The 16,516-nt window shown below is 39.6% G+C and overlaps 1 protein-coding gene across 2 annotated transcripts in view; it reads right to left on the reverse strand.

Moving 5' to 3' along the window:
- LOC132830142 (runt-related transcription factor 3-like) overlaps positions 1-16,516 on the reverse strand; it is a 156,696-nt gene that overhangs the window by 47,610 nt on the left and 92,570 nt on the right. For both annotated transcript variants that reach the window (XM_060847653.1, XM_060847652.1), the window contains exons 3-5: positions 13,481-13,734; positions 11,756-11,912; positions 4,612-4,716 (exon numbers count right to left, since the gene is read on the reverse strand). In XM_060847653.1, coding sequence (XP_060703636.1) covers positions 4,612-4,716; positions 11,756-11,912; positions 13,481-13,734 — 516 coding nt within the window. The remainder of the gene's footprint in view (positions 1-4,611; positions 4,717-11,755; positions 11,913-13,480; positions 13,735-16,516) is intronic.

Raw genomic sequence — 16,516 nt, forward strand, 5'->3', positions numbered from 1 at the left:
GCTAGTCCCACCTGCCAGCACACGGCCCATATCCCTCCAAACCCATCCAAATGCCTCTTTAATGTTGCAATTGTACCAGCCTCCATCACATCGTCTGGCAGCTCATTCCATACACGTGCCACCCACTGCGTGAAAAAGTTGCCCCTTAGGTCTCCTTTATATCTTTCCCCTCTCACCCTGAACCTATGCCCTCTAGTTCTGGACTCCCAGGGAAAAGACTTTGCTTATTTATCCTGTCCATGCCCCTCATAATTTTGTAAACCTCTATAAGGTCCACCCATCAGCCTCCAACGCTCCAGGGAAAACAGCCCCAGCCTGTTCAGCCTCTCCCTGTAGCTCAGATCCTCCAAGCCTGGCAACATCCTTGTAAATTTTTTCTGAACCCTTTTAAGTTTCACAACATCTTTCCGATAGGAAGGAGACCAGAATTGCACACAATATTCCAACAGTGGCCTAACCATGTCCTGTACAGCCGCAACATGACCTCCCAACTCCTGTACTCAATACTCTGACCAATAAAGGAAAGCATACCAAATGCCTTCTTCACTATCCAATCTATCTGCGACTCCGCTTTCAAGGAGCTATGAACCTGCACTCCAAGGTCTCTTTGTTCAGCAACGCTCCATAGGACCTTACCATTAAATGTACAAATCCTGCTCAGATTTGCTTTCCCAAAATGCAGCACCTCACATTTATCTGAATTAAACTCCATCTGCCACTTCTCAGCCCATTGGCCCATCTGGTCCAGATCCTTTTGTAATCTGAGGTAACCCTCTTCACTGTCCACTACACCTCCAATTTTGGTGTCATCTGCAAACTTACTAACTGTACCTCTTAGGCTCGCATCCAAATCATTTATGTAAATGACAAAAAGTCGAGGGCCCAGCACCGATCCTTGTGGCACTCCACTGGTCACAGGCCTCCAGTCTGAAAAACAACCCTCCACCACCACCCTCTGTCTTCTACCTTTGAGCCAGTTCTGTATCCAAATGGCTAGTTATCCCTTTATTCCATGAGATCTAACCTTGCTAATCAGTCTCCCACAGGGAACCTTGTCAAACACCTTACTGAAGTCCATATAGATCACATCTACTGCTCTGCCCTCATTAATCCTCTTGTGTTACTTCCTCAAAAAACTCAATCAAGTTTGTGAGACATGATTTCCTACACACAAAGCCATGTTGACTATCCTGAATCTCTCCTTGCCTTTCCAAATACATGTACATCCTGTCCCACAGGATTCACTCCAACAACTTGCCCACCACCGAGGTCAGGCTCACCGGTCTATAGTTCCCTGGCTTGTCTTTATCGCCCTTCTTAAACAGTGGCACCACGTTTGCCAACATCCAGTCTTCTGGCACTTCACCTGTATCTATCGATGGTATAAATATCTCAGCAAGAGGCCCAGCAATCACTTCTCTAGCTTCCCACAGAGTTCTCAGGTACACCTGATCAGGTCCTGGGGAGTTATTCCCCTTCAACCGTTTCAAGACATCCAGCACTTCCTCCTCTGTAATTTGGACATTTTGCAAGATGTCACCATCTATTTCCCACAGTCTATATCTTCCATATCCTTTTCCACAGTAAATACTGATGACAATACTCATTTAGTATCTCCCCCATTTTCTGTGGTTCCACACAAAGGCCACCTTGCTGATCTTTGAGAGGCCCTATTCTCTCCCTAGTTACCCTTTTGTCCTTAATATATTTGGAAAAATACTTTGGATTCTCCTTAATTCTATTTGCCAAAGTTATCTCATGTCCCTGTTTTGCCCTCCTGATTTGCCTCTTAAGTATACTCTTACTTTCTTTATACTCTTCTAAGGATTCATTCGATTTATCCTGTCTGTACCTGACATATGTTTCCTTATTTTTCTTAACCAAACCCTCAATTTCTTTACTTATCCAGCATTCCCTATACCTAGCAGCCTTCCCGTTCATCCCGACAGGAATATACTTTCTCTGGATTCTTGTTATCTCATTTCTGAAGGCTTCCCATTTTCCAGCCGTCCCTTTACCTGCGAACATCTGCCCCCAGTCAGCTTTTGAAAGTTCTTGCCTAATACCCTCAAAATTGGCCTTTTTTCAATTTAGAACTTCAACTTTTAGATCTGGTCTATCCTTTTCCATCACTATTTTAAAACGAATAGAATTATGGTCGCTGGCCCCAAAGTGCTCCCCCACTGACACCTCAGTCATCTGCCCTGCCTTTGTTTTGCACGTTCTCTAGTAGGTACATCTGTATACTGAATCAGAAAATTGTCTTGTACACACTTCAGAAATTCCTCTCCATCTAAACCTTTAACATTATGGCAGTCCCAGTCGATGTTTGGAAAGTTAAAATCCCCTACCGTAACCATATTATTCTTACAGATAGCTGAGAGCTCCTTATAAGTTTGTTTCTCAATTTCGCTCTGACTATTGGGGGGTCTATAATACAATCCCAATAAGGTGATCATCCCTTTCTTATTTCTCAGTTCTACCCAACTAACTTCCCTCCCTCAGCACAGCTGTAATGCTATCTCTTATCAAAAATGCCACTCCCCCTCCTCTCTTGCCCCACACCGCCACCGTCTATCCTTCCTGTAGGATTTGTATCCTGGAACATTAAGCTGCCAGTCCTGTCCATCCCTGAGCCATGTTTCTGTAATTGCTATTATATCCCAGTCTCATGTTCCTAACCATGCCCTGAGTTCATCTGCCTTCCCTGTTAGGCCCCTTGGATTGAAATAAATGCAGTTTATTTTATTAGTCCTACCTTGACCCTGCCTGCCCTGACTGTTTGACTCACTTCTGTTCTCAGCTGGACCCGTCTCAGATCGATTTCCATACAATGTTTCCCCTATAAGAAACTTCTATCTTGCACAATAGCCATTGCTGTGGCATCTTATCAAACTTCTCTTGTAATTTTAGGTATTTTACATTCTTCAGTCTCCCTTTAATCACATCAAATACCACTTCCTCAAAGAACTCCAATCAATTGATTAAACAAAATTTCCCTTTCACAAAACCATGTTGACTCTGCCTGATTACCTTGATTTTTTTTAAAGAGCCCTGCTGTGACTTCTTTAATAATATTTTGTAATGTCTTCCCAATGACAGACATTAAGCTAGCTGGCTGATAATTTCTAACTTTCAGTATTTCGTTCTTTTTTTGAATAAAGGAATTACACTTGTTGTTCTCCAATTTAATGGAAATGTCCCTGAATCTAGGGAATTTTGGAAAATGAAAAACAATGTAACAATTATTTCACTCGCCACTTATTTTGAGGCCCATCAGGCCAGAGGATGAGTCAGTCCATAGCTTCAACACTTTGTTCATTACTATTTCTCTGCTGATTGTTATTTTCTTGAGTTCCTCTCTCCCACTTCCTGACTTGACAGAATTTTCTTCGGTGTTACTTGTATCCTTTATAGTATCCTCTATAGAGCATGGAACTAATAGAGTTACATATCCAAGACTGCTTGCTGGAGGCATTATTTTGTTGACACATTCCAGAAATTTTACACAGCACTGACCCTCAGAGAAAATACATCTTCTGAACATTTTCTTTGTTCGTAAGGAGATATGCTCCTCTTAACCTAGTTTCTTATCCCTATTTAACAGCATGTGTAGTTAGATCTGACTGCTTCATTTTTTAACAGAATTGTACTGCCAGTTTGGCCACTAATGACATTGATCCCTCCTCTTTGTTGACAGTTATCATTGTTTGACTGGTAAAAGCTACCAATGAAGTGCAGGGTTAAGCCCAGTTGGCGAGTAAACTGCTTGGTTCCTTGGTTCAGTCTGTTGTACAGGAGATACAACATTCCTGAGACCCTGTGTATCTGAACAAAATATTTTTTTAAAAATCCAAACCTCTGATTTGAAATTACAAAGATTTGAATACCTTAACATCACCGGTAAGCATTTTGGGTACATCAGGATCATAGCCTGCAGGGGTACAAACTGGCTGAACCCAACAATATTCTCTGTTTTGGTCCAGTTCTACTTAGTTATTGACAATAATGGAAAAACAACAAATTATTCAGCTAAGGATCTTGAATATTTGTGATGTATACACTACTGTTAAGGAGCAAATCAATCAGTCAATGAATGCCATAGCTGTTCTATGTACAACCATAATTTAACATCAGTATCTCTCACTGATTCCAATGCCAAGATTACACATTGGACAATATGTCAACTAATTTGTTGATTTTCCAGAAATGATTACAATTCCTAAGTATTGGTGTTCAACGTTATTAGCTTAAAAATACTGAATAATGCTGAACGAATCAGTTGCCTTTTTAACACTGAATCTGCTCATTCGTGAATTAAACATTATAATTAATTAAAGCTGATTAAAACCCCTGAATACCTCTTAAGCCTGTATAAATACTTTCCATGTTACCTTTATGACATTCGTTTAAGGTTTTGGTGTAAATATATAATAACTGATATCACTGTACAACATAAATCTGAATTCACATTACAAGAGTGAATACACCTATTCATGAACACTTTAACTTGTAGTAATTACTGCTGATTAAAACACCAATCTCAGATGATAATTAATCCTGAATGAATGTATTCAATGTTTGGTATTTATAAAATGAGCTGTAACTTACTGCGAGGCTCTCTAGGTCCGTCCACTGTGACTTTAATGGCTCTGTGGTAGGTGGCAACTTGAGGAGGGCTGGTGAATACAGTGATTGTCAGTGTGAAGCTTTTACCTACAAGGGGAGAAATAGAAAATATTGTTTATTTTGCCATGTTTCTGCCAGACACGTCAAGCATTGAAGACTGGAAAAGGAAAGGGAACAGGAAGGGGACAACATTCCTCAGTTGTCAATGTAGAGTAGCTAAAGCCGGCCGATGCTGATCTTTTTTTAAAACACAGAAAACTAAAGTCTATTCTGAAATAAATCCTGATGGATGCATTAGGGATGGATTTAATTAGTTTCAGGCTGCTTCTCTGTGGGAGTACCTTTTGCGAGTGAAGAACCAATGAACTCGCCTTACCTCAACTTGCTGTAAAAATATTTTTAAGACTTTTGTTTCCAACATTTCACAATATACTAGCTGAAGCTTGATTTATAGAAGTTAATAGTTATGTTAGGATTTGTCTGTTTGAAATAGGGTGAAATAGTTAAATAATTGATTGACCATGAAGATTATTTTTGTCAAACAGATTTTTCTTCACCTCCTGCCCTGACTCACCTCCAGACTTATCCCTTATTAGGAAGGTGGGATCTTTCTGTGCAGTAGTCATCATCTAAACTGTTCACCAAGTTGTTATTTAGAGATGGAGTACAAATAAGTCAACGTACATTCTGCATTTTTTTTCAGCTGGACTCATGTCGGGATGGTAGAACCTCAACAATGACTATCAAGTAATGATACAGCTGGGCATGGTTGCTGGGATGTGCAGGCATCCTTCTGAATTAAATCACCTGATCAGATTCAAGCATCCTCTTGCATTGAGTTTGCAACCAATGGTTGCAATATTTGTTTAATTCCTCAATGTCATTCAGCAGTGTCTATTCACTGGATGAGACAAATGTTATTTTAACAAGTAAATATCATCCATATTAGTCTGACACAGCAGTACAGTCCATCAGAGGGCAATGCAGACCCCAGAATTTAGAAAGGGAATATGCTTTTGTCAAATATGAGAACCATTACTTTGTGGTTTCAATTGAACCAAAAATAATTTGACTTAAAAGTGCTGTGATGTTCAGACATCTTTGTGGATAAACACATCCATAAATTCAATATGTTGCTTTGCAGGCAGCTCAACACTTCTTCATGAGTATTGTCCCTCTGGTGCTGTAGCATCGCAAGCAAGGCCTGGAATTTCCACTCAATTGCACTGGGTTTTTTTGGAGAAATTTGGGTAAAATTGAGATAAAGATTGCTAAATTCCACGTGCAATTAAAGCTCTGCGTAGCTCAAATTACCAAGGTGTTTTGTGCTCGTTTTAAAATCATTGTGCTGTAAGAGGACCCCATCCACTTTGCCCGAGTGAATTAAAGATTTTTAGGGCTTTCCAATAATTGCACATATTTTCAGATTTTTGAGAAGGCTTTTGAATTTCAGGTGCAAGGACACTAAAGGTAGTCTTTAAAAATTTTAAAGTGTGATTTATTTTGTTTCAACTTACAAACAAACTGACCACTGCTCCTCAATGCAATGAGAAAATAGTATGAATATTTTAAAGGTGAATTTCAGTCATTTAAAGTTGTATTACTCAGAGTTGATGGTTGAGCACTGTGATTGTAAATGCTTATTTTTGTGATAAATTGAATTTCAGTTATAGAGTCATGGAGAAGTACAGCACGGAAACAGACCCTTTGGTCCAACTCGTCCATGCCAAACAGATATCCTCACCCAATCTAGTTCTGCCTGCTCCAATTATCACTTTCCAAGGAAAATAATTTATAATTAACTTTCTTTGAAATTATCATTTAAAGAGTCAGAGAGTCTAACAGCACAGAAATAGACCCTTAAAATTCTGCTCTATAGCACTGATTTATGGTACATTTTGAATTCATGCAAATGATTTGACTGTAAAACTCTACACTTGAAAAATAGTTTCAAAAGAAGAATAATTTTGACCACAATTTACACTGGAATCAGTAACTGAGCCCAAAGCTGAAATTCTTTCCTAATATATGCACTCTCAGGTCCTAAATAATGGATTTCATTAAATAATAATAGTTGCCTGACTTTTTTTAAACTACTGGATCCAGCTATTTAAAGTGAGCAGACTAATGGCAGAATAAGAAGGTATAATAAATTGCTATTCTATTCTATAATCCCACATACTTTTTTGTGCCATTGAGGATCAGCTGATCTTTCCTACAAAAGATACTTGCAGACGATTCTAAATCTCAATTTGTTATTCCCGAGAAACTTTGCCTGATTTCCTCAAATCTCTAGTATCCAAAGCTCAAGGCATTAAAGGAAAATGAACAGAATCTGAAAACACAAAGCCTCAACATTTCGAAGCCCAGAAAGGCTCATCATTGTGTTGTGACTGCAGCTGGGAACAGCAGCTACGGTATTTCAATTAAATTTGACAAAATCACCTTCTGCGAGACTATTACAAGTTTGGTTCTGTAAAATTTCACATTGGCAACATTATATAATTTTTGAATTGTTGGTAAAATCTCACATTTCAACCTGAATGATCAAGTTATGTGAGGCAGTAGCAGCAGTACAAATGGTCCAAAGCGAACCCAGCTCATCCATTATTCAATTGTCTTCCAATTTTCCTTCTTTGGTTCTTGCATCAAGCTAAATTCAACTTTATGCAAATTGAATGGATTTGACAAAATATAGAATGTTTGCATAAAGGTTGATATTCACATTTTCATGAGATTGAAAGGATTATTTCTTAAAATTTACAAATTTATTTTTTGGTGCAGCTACTTAACACTTATGAAGGTGATATTATGCTCAACCAAATCCTGTGATGTGGTTCACTGCATAAGGCTGTTTTGGGGCATTCTTGTGGTTCATTGTGGCTTGTGAGAAAGGGAATCAAACTGGCCATGCGTCAACATTCACTTTAATAGCAGCACTATATTGATTCTGAACTTGCTCTGTAATCAGATTTACCAACTCAATTCTTACTTACTGATCATGAGTATGGATCAAATAATTATAAGGAAATAGTAATCTATGCATTCCTTTAGAGCACTTCTATAACATTGCTGTCTTTCTCAGGTTTTTTTCCACATTAGCAACAGTGTTTAAATAGGACTCATCAAACATCAGTTGGAAAAGCAATGGGAAAGAGTATGACTTGAGGTAAATCTGGTACAGTTTGACCTGATTGAAGTGAAATTGTGCTTCATGTTACATTGTTCCTTTTAAGTAAAAATATTGACAGTAAAATTGATGCCTGTGAAAATGTTTCTCTAATACGAATCATTCTTTGTAGTCCTGAATTACTGCCAGCTTTCTCGTTTAACTGTAAACAGCACAACACATAATGAAACTTAGTTTAACTGTGTTTTTACTCCACTCTGGGAAAACATTTTTCCACTGTAATTGTGGGTAACATGAACTGTAAATGTAAACATGGCCTGGGGAGAGGGAAAACCATTCACATGAAATGGTACAGTTAAACTGTAAAATTAAATTGAATAAATATAAAAGATATGAGCTGATATTTTGGCACTTTTTCTGATTTGGGATTTTATTGCTGGAAATATTCACTCATCAGTTTATGTGCATGTAATGAACTGAGTGAAGTGCTATCAAACTGGCTTTATATTGTGATAAACAAGGGTTCCACTCAGCAGGTACTGAGTTCTATTTTTGATACAATGTATAGCATTTCGTCATATATCGTCACCGCCAAAAACTCACAATGAATGGATCACTAGATCTTTTAAATACTGAGCTGAGAACTCACAGCAATTGAAATAGATTGAAGGAATCCTATTTCCTGCATGAATAATATGATAGACTCTAAACAGATAGATTTGTTTGTCATGAATATAAAATGCAGTTCTGCGAGTGGTTGCATATTAGTAGAGTATGTTGTATCCTTGTGGTTCTATGCATATTATGTTTACGAACAAGAGCTGCATTCTAACAGGATGATCACATTTGTAAGGCCGTTATGGACATTCATATCATAAAGTTGACTATTAAAATACCAATAAAATACTATGGTCACTGCACAAAATAACCACAATCATTTCTAAAACAAAACTACTACAATGCCACTACCAACTGAATTTGCAGTTCAGTCAAAAAGCCTAAATCACCAAAAACTGGAAATAATTCCTACATTTTCTACATAAAAGTTATCGCCTTTTTCAAACTTTAACTTTATAAAATAATACTAACATTTGAGCCAACAGATAAAATACTGTATTTACATGTCAGTTTAATTAGAATCATAGAGTTGTACTGCATGGAATCAGACCCGTCGGTCCAACTTGTCCATGCTGACCAGATATCCTAAGTAAACCCAACTCCATTTGCCAGCATTTGGCCCACATTCCCCTAAATCCTTCCTTTCAAACTGACAAAGTTAATTGTTCAATACTGCCATCCATATATAATTTTATACAATATGATTGCAGGTTAGGTGATTTAGATACAGTATTCGTCTGGAGTTTTAGGCTTTCCAATTAGTAATTGTTTCACATTATATCTGAACACTATAATGAGATAATTGAATGCAACATTTGGAATATGTGACAATATCTCTTTCATTGTTTGAAATGGTTAGCAGAAAAGACTCTCAAACATTGAAAGAATGCATCTTTCAATTATTGCTAACCTCATTGGGGCTGATTTTCTTTTGTAATTCCTATCCATACACTATATATATTCTAGAAATGTTTTCTGCAAATATAATTGAGAGATTTGGAATTGTAGAGAAGACTAAGCAAAACCAAGTGAAAGGGGTCTCCCTCCATTACGTGGTTTTAAAATAATTAACTGCAATTAATGCTCACAAATGTACTTCAATAACCTCCAGATTTTTAACCTATTCCTGAGCACAATCTTGCATTTGGTTTAACCAAATTTATCTAAAGTGTGTTGCTTTGCAGCATCTCTGTAAATATTGAAATTATTTTCAATATTTTTCACTGCAATTGTGGAACTGTAAATGTAAACATTATTTTCAATATTGTGACAGGAGAATGCATCTAATGACAAAATCTTTTACAATTTTCAACTATCAATAATTTTGAAAATATGACCAGACCATTAAAGTAGCTATTAAAATTGTCTTATAATGGCCAAACATTTTTCAGTTTGAGGATTAAATTACAATCATGATTGGTAATGCTTATGAATAGTGAACATAAATCTAAATCTAATCTGGGATTGCATTAGCTTTTTATGTAAATGCAAAATAAGTCTCTAGTACAATTAGTGTTATTTGGCAGGTCTGTGGCACTTTGTGTATGGAATGCTGATTAAAGAGGAAATGTAGGTCAGCATGTATATTCTGAAATGTGTACTAGTAATTACAAAGCTGAAAGAACATCCATAGTCAGGTTCACAGTTGCCAGAGAAATGGCAGTTAGGGGTGGGAGTAAAAGCAGATCAAGGGTAAAACTCATGTGGACCAATTAAAAATAAAAACATCTACATCAGCACACTGAAGCATTGATATCTATGTAAATCTCTTACTAAGGATTCCTCTCTTGCAATGCACCTTGCATTAATAACATGTGTTTGTTGCTTGAATGCTTTCTAAACTATATTTCTGACTCAAATTGCAAGCTAATTTTCTTACGGTAGTGGTGTTGCATTTTTCTTACTTTCTTAATTGGCTTTAACTGCAAATTATCAAATCGTTGTTGTGGTTCTGTTCGCCGAGCTGGGAAATCGTGTATGGGAACAGAGGGAGATGGAAACTTACTGAGGATTTTGCTCTGAAAGGTTCGTGTGCCCTAAGGATTTTGAACAGCTAAAGTTTGAATAGCATATCTGTACTTTTTAACGAGCGATGGCCTGCTTTTTAAGAGTATCTGTTTTGTCTGTGAAGGTTAATGTATTTATACGGGTGCCTCTAAACTGAAAATTCGGAATGGTGGCCGTTGATCATTCTGAGGGCTAAATTAATATTGGGTCAAAATGCACAAACATTTCAATTTCGGAATAAGGCTGTGATATCATATGCTCATAATGATTTTAAAGATAAGCAGAAGTAATGCATGTTTTTTTTTAAAGCGGCCTTATTTTCAAACTGTAGTGCTCTCCTCCTGCAGACAGTTTTTGCGGTTTTTTGTTCATTTGTTCTGCATTAACTTCCCCGCACTGACGGCTTCAGAGTTATCGTTCTTGATTAAGTGGATACTTTTGTTGATTATTTACTGAGAAAATGTATAATTCGAACGGACCATGAGGTCGGTTACAGGAAGCGAGGGGGACCCCTTCAATACACAAAGATCAAAATGAGGAAGGACATCGAAATGGAAACCTGGAAGGAACGGGCTTTGTTAAAACTCGATGCCAGGATTTTTAAAGCCAGTAACCTATGAATAACAGTTCAAAATAGATCTGTAAATGGTCTCTGTAATTATAATCAAATTTAGCAGGAGGTTAGATAGCTGAAGAAGGAATCTTCCCCTGTTCTCAAAGTGATCAGAAATTTCGGTCAATGGTCAAACCAAGAGAGGGGGACAAAAGGAACAGGGAGGGGGGGAAGGGACCGCGGTCCACCTTCAAACTGAGGGCTGGTCAGCCTCAAACCTTCTGAACCTGATTTTCAGTCACTGAAATTAGCAAAGCAGGTACGGGAAGCTGTCAAAAAGACATTCGACTTCTAAAGGAATGGGGAGAATATTGGCACTATTTAAAAATAAGTGAAAAAGCCAAGTGCGAGCGGATTTTGGGAAGTACTCACATTTGGATGCAGAGAAGCAGAAATGACTTCAACCCATCCAATTCGAGTGAAAATTACAAACCGAAAAAATTAAAGAAATGGTTAAAACAAGTGAAAGATGACGGGAAAAAAGAGATGTGTCTGAAACTTGGGGTTGACACCGACTCCAAACCAAACAGATTTCGCGGCGTCAAGTTGTTTTGAAGTAATAACCAAATAAAATAAATCGGGCGGAGAACTTTAGTTCTTTTATATAAAAGTGTGGTGAAATGTCCACGGTTTAAATGAAAACAACGCGGAAAGCGTTCCTTGGTGCGGCGGCCTGATGGTAACGAGCAAAACAACAGAGGTTACTGTTAACCCCGAACCCCCAGAAACCACAAATCATTTGGTGTTGGTGTAAATACCTCGTCCGCTTCTTCCCACAAATCTGAGGTCATTGAATCGGGCCACTGTGTTCTTCATGACAGCCGACGCGTTCCGAAGCTCCGCCGAGTAATTCTCGTCGTTTCCAGCCATCACTGTGACCAAGGTGCCGTCAGGAACATCCCCCAGGGCCACCACCTGTCCATGCAAACCGTTTCCTCGGGTTAAAACACTTCGAAAAGGACTGAAACCCCGAAAGAAAAATGCGCTGACAGCTCGGAAAGTCTGCCCACACAAGGCATAGGTCTGAACTAAAATCAAATCAACAGCAACTGGCTCTCAATATATAGGTAATCTCACTCCTCATCCCTTTCCAGAACTTGGGAAATATCAAGTGATATCTATTTGCATTAGGTGTGTTTCTCTAAGTGTGGGCAAACTCTTAATTAAGTAAGAAATAAATTATTTACTTAGCGTTTTATCTCGGAAAAGGACACCTTTCATTTCCAAAAGATAAGCAAGGATCTTGTCCATGCACTTCATTCCAATTTGAGGCAGTGGTTTTGCAATTTATATTGGAAATACAGCAGGGTAGCATCTACCACGTTGAATTTCGGAAACCCCCTCTCGTTAATTTTTTTCCCTCCAATTTGCCTGCTGCCCCGGGACTGGGATTTGAACTCAGCATTGCTGTTTGTTAGGAAGGGGACGATGTTAGCGTCCGCGGTCCCGTTACATCTTGTCCTGTTTTAAACGACCTGGGGATGTTAACCAGCGGATTCGCTGGAACACCTGCACTGACTTGACTCAACAACTAAACGTTTTGTCGAATTCCAAAGCTGGAATCACTTTGTTGCACGCCTTGTACATGGGAGAAGCATAATTTGTTTGTGTTGTCCCTCACTTAACGCCTGGAAATATAGCCAATTAGCTATGGGGAGGTTCAAACGTTTGGCTGCAGTAAGAATGCCATTTCTGTGCTGTTCTGTGCTTGCATTTGGCATAATCCGGCACAAAATTCAAACCTTTTTCAATGCCATGTATATCTAATATCCGCCGAGAGTAACCGGGCTACAGCAGCCGCTGACAGGGCTACCCTGCTCAGATGTGGGGGGGGGGGGGCTCATGCTGAGAAACGGACGGTCAAACATGATAAGGTTTCCAAATCAATTGCAATGTTTACATAACATCAGGGAGAGAGAGGAGGAAAAAAATCCAGAATGCGTTTCCCGAGATGATGAGAAGCTGCTGCGGGGGCTTCCACAGTCAGCTGTGTGTTTTAACTGAAGTCAGGACAGATTTCCCCATTTCACCAGCATAGATCCTGCCACTTGCATGTTTGAAGTTTCACTATATTCATAAAAACTGGCAGCCTTACATTCCCGCTGTGTCTTGGGGATGGAAGCCAACTACAAACACCGGCAATGTGCTCCATTAGATTAGTAACAATTTATAAATTACAGAACAACATGTGAACTTTTAAAAAAAATCCACACTTTCATCGTCAACAAAACTGTAGTTAAACCTCTTTGCATAGACGTGTCACTTTATGTTTGTCTTGTTTAGTTGTCAGCTTTTGTTTAAAAAAAGGCATTTTAAAATCAATATTATTAGATTATGACCTTATCATGATTCTTACACGGGCATCGATCTGTACATAAATATTGCGGTTGTGGTTGTAATGCGGCAGAAACTTTCCCAATTTGACAACAACGATATTTTTTTTTTAAAAAAAGACAGTCTCACCCAGTAGAACAGATACTGACCTTAAATGCCACAGGCAGCGTCTTGTTACATCTCCAGTGTGAAGGCAGCACCGAGCACAGGAAGTTGGGGCTGTCAGTCCGGACCAGTTCGCCAGCGTGATCCTGCAGGACATCGACCACCGTGCGGGTCTCGGGCCGGATCCGGGACAGCCCTGCGGGGTTGGGCTGAGTCAGTGAGACCGGTTCGCTCATCTTCCCCGAGCTGGGTGTCAGCGTGGTGGACGGAGGAGTGAAGCGCCTGCTAGTGCTGGGATCTACGGGAATACGCATCACAACACTCGGGTTAGAGGACAGCAACAAGGAGGTTTCAAGACCACGGCAACCAACCGCCTCAAACAACTTCTGTTTATTTTTCTCTCCCAAATTCGGAGAAAGTCTTTCCTCTCACAAAGGCCAACTTGAGGGTCCGACGATCAATTTGTGTGCTTTTTTTTCAATTGAAATGTCCTTTGAGTTCCAAATAGTCTCAACTGGCTTCCTTCCTATTTATTGAGATACTGAATAGTCCATTCCTCCTGCCCAGAGATCACTCAGAAGTTTGAGGATCCGCTTTTGGTGCCAAGAGGTTTTTTTTAAAAAAAAAAATTTGCAAACGACCTCAGAATCTGCCAGTCCTTCAGCAAGCCAAGATTTCTGCAACTTCAAAGCGGCTGAGCACCATTTCCCCCCATGGAGCTCGCGGGGATCCTATCGTGAAGGCTCGCTCCCCAGCGCCGAGCCAACCCACAGAGGAGACGGTTCACTTTCAGTATCACTGCAGCCTCGTCAAACGTCTATCACCAAACAGATCTCTGGTCACTTCCAAAAAAAAACGCGCACACCAAACTGGGCGCTGCAGCGTCACCAAACAAAATCTTCCACACACACACAACACAAACAAAAAAAGTGCTATTTTTAAACAGCAGTGCTGAAGGGTTGCAGTCCGCTAGGCGAATCTCCACATGAATTGAGTGCAATCCTCGGGGTTTCTTTCAGAAAACTTTTGCTGGCTTTTTTTTCTCTGATTAAAGCAGGGAAGTGCGCTGAGCGGCCAATATACAGCCTCCGTCACCTAACCTGCAGGGCGGGACTCCCAGTGACTGACACCCCCTGCACCAATCACAGCCACCAACCCCACACACCGGAGCGTCACCGCCAATGGGAGCCTGCCTCTCCAGACAAAAAGGTGGAGCTCCCCTCGGGTCCCGCCCCTGCCCCTTGGTTGGAGCCCAGCCCCATTCAGATATTGTGCATTTTTTTTGCGTTTTATTAATATGTTTACATAGCTGACATAGCTCAACAGAAAATTACAAACAGTACTTTCCTCGGGTAAAGATCGACAAGTCAGTACTGTTTAGAATAGGATTTGTCGCTTTTAGAACGAGGCCAGAGTCAATCTGACTTCTTCAATTTAGCGAACACGAACTGTGGAGTTAAAATCAGGGAGTTAGGAGTTAGCTTTCTAATAGGAGCACATTGTACGGATCTCTGTGAACAGGGATTAGATAATGAATATGCATTTGGTAATCTTACATGCTTGTACAAATATAGTAAATGATAGAAAAGTACTTTTGACCAAGTATATATAATGTGTTGAAAATGTGTTGCTGGAAAAGCGCAGCAGGTCAGGCAGCATTTAAAGAGCAGGAGAAAGGGCTCATGCTCGAAACGTCGATTCTCCTGCTCCTTGGATGCTGCCTGACCTGCTGCGCTTTTCCAGCAACACATTTTCAGCTCTGATCTCCAGCATCTGCAGTCCTCACTTTCTCCCAGAAGATATGTAATGTAATGACAGGAACTGAACAGACTGTTTTTATAAATCATGTGGATAGATTATACCAATAGTTGCTGACAGATTTAGATGGATATAACCGAGGTGTTTTGTTTTCCCCCTTTGTCAGGACGTCTTGTTTCCGTGTCGTGTAATTTTTAAAAGCACAATTGAAGTGATGATGGGTGTAACGTTAATAATGATACAGCCGCTCACTCCAGAAGTGAGCCCACTCTAAGGTGTCATCATCACAACCAGGAGGAGATGTGAATGTAATACTGTGTATCTGTGTGTGTGGAGGGGATGGGGTGGGAAGGCCCCAGAATTCTGACCATGACAAGCTTCTTTCCAAGATTGTGACAGCAAGGACATTGTGCTGATGGTCTCTAAAAGAAACAAACTCCAGGATTCGTGGGCGCCTTGGATTGATTTCCATGGATGCAATTGGACCTCGCTCTGATTTTCTTCTGCGTGTTAACATTACACATAGATTCTCATGAGTTCTAGGCTGAGTGCCTCCTCACTGACCCAAATGAAACATTGTCCACTGCAGTTAACACAAGAAGCGAGCTCTCGCTTCTGCCACAGGCATCTGCCCTTTTTCGGGTTAAGTGACATTTCAAGTATAATTTGAGTCGGCAGTCCGCTCCATCTGCTCGTTTGGATGAGATCTCTGTCTTTAAAAATAATAAAGTAACGTACAACGTGTTTTCCGTTCCAATCTGTCCATGTGTCGGCATACAGTAGTTAGAATTCCATAAAACAACCCTGCACAGTTCTTGTAAAAAATTCACTCAGGTAATCAAAGGGTTTGTGGGTTTTTTAAAAATCCCTTTTCCTGATATTTTCTTATAAATAAATTGTACAGGTATTTTGAGCACTGGGCGAACGGGAATAGCCCACCAGAGTTTTCGCACGAATAATTTCAGTTGCAGTTAGTTAAATAGTGGGACTGATTGCCAGAAGAAACATAATTTTAAAATGTTATAGAAAGCAGAAAATGCAGGAGAAACTCAGCAGCAGGTCTGACAGCATCTGTGGAGAAAAAAAATAGAATTAACATGTTGAGTCCGGCGACCCTTCGTCAGAATTAATTATTTTTCCTTCTGATTTTTCATAACCTGTGGAATTGTGAGTTTAAAATGGTGAGGTTGTGTTCCGTTAAGCTAGTGATGCTACAAGATACGAATTAATTTTCTTTGGAAGACAACACTATCGTTGCATTTAAATAGAATTAATCCGAACTGTTTGAAGTAAATATTCACCGCTAATATACATCCAACCAC

The sequence above is a fragment of the Hemiscyllium ocellatum genome, chromosome 30, assembly GCF_020745735.1.
Source record: "Hemiscyllium ocellatum isolate sHemOce1 chromosome 30, sHemOce1.pat.X.cur, whole genome shotgun sequence".
Taxonomy (NCBI): Eukaryota; Metazoa; Chordata; class Chondrichthyes; order Orectolobiformes; family Hemiscylliidae; genus Hemiscyllium; species Hemiscyllium ocellatum.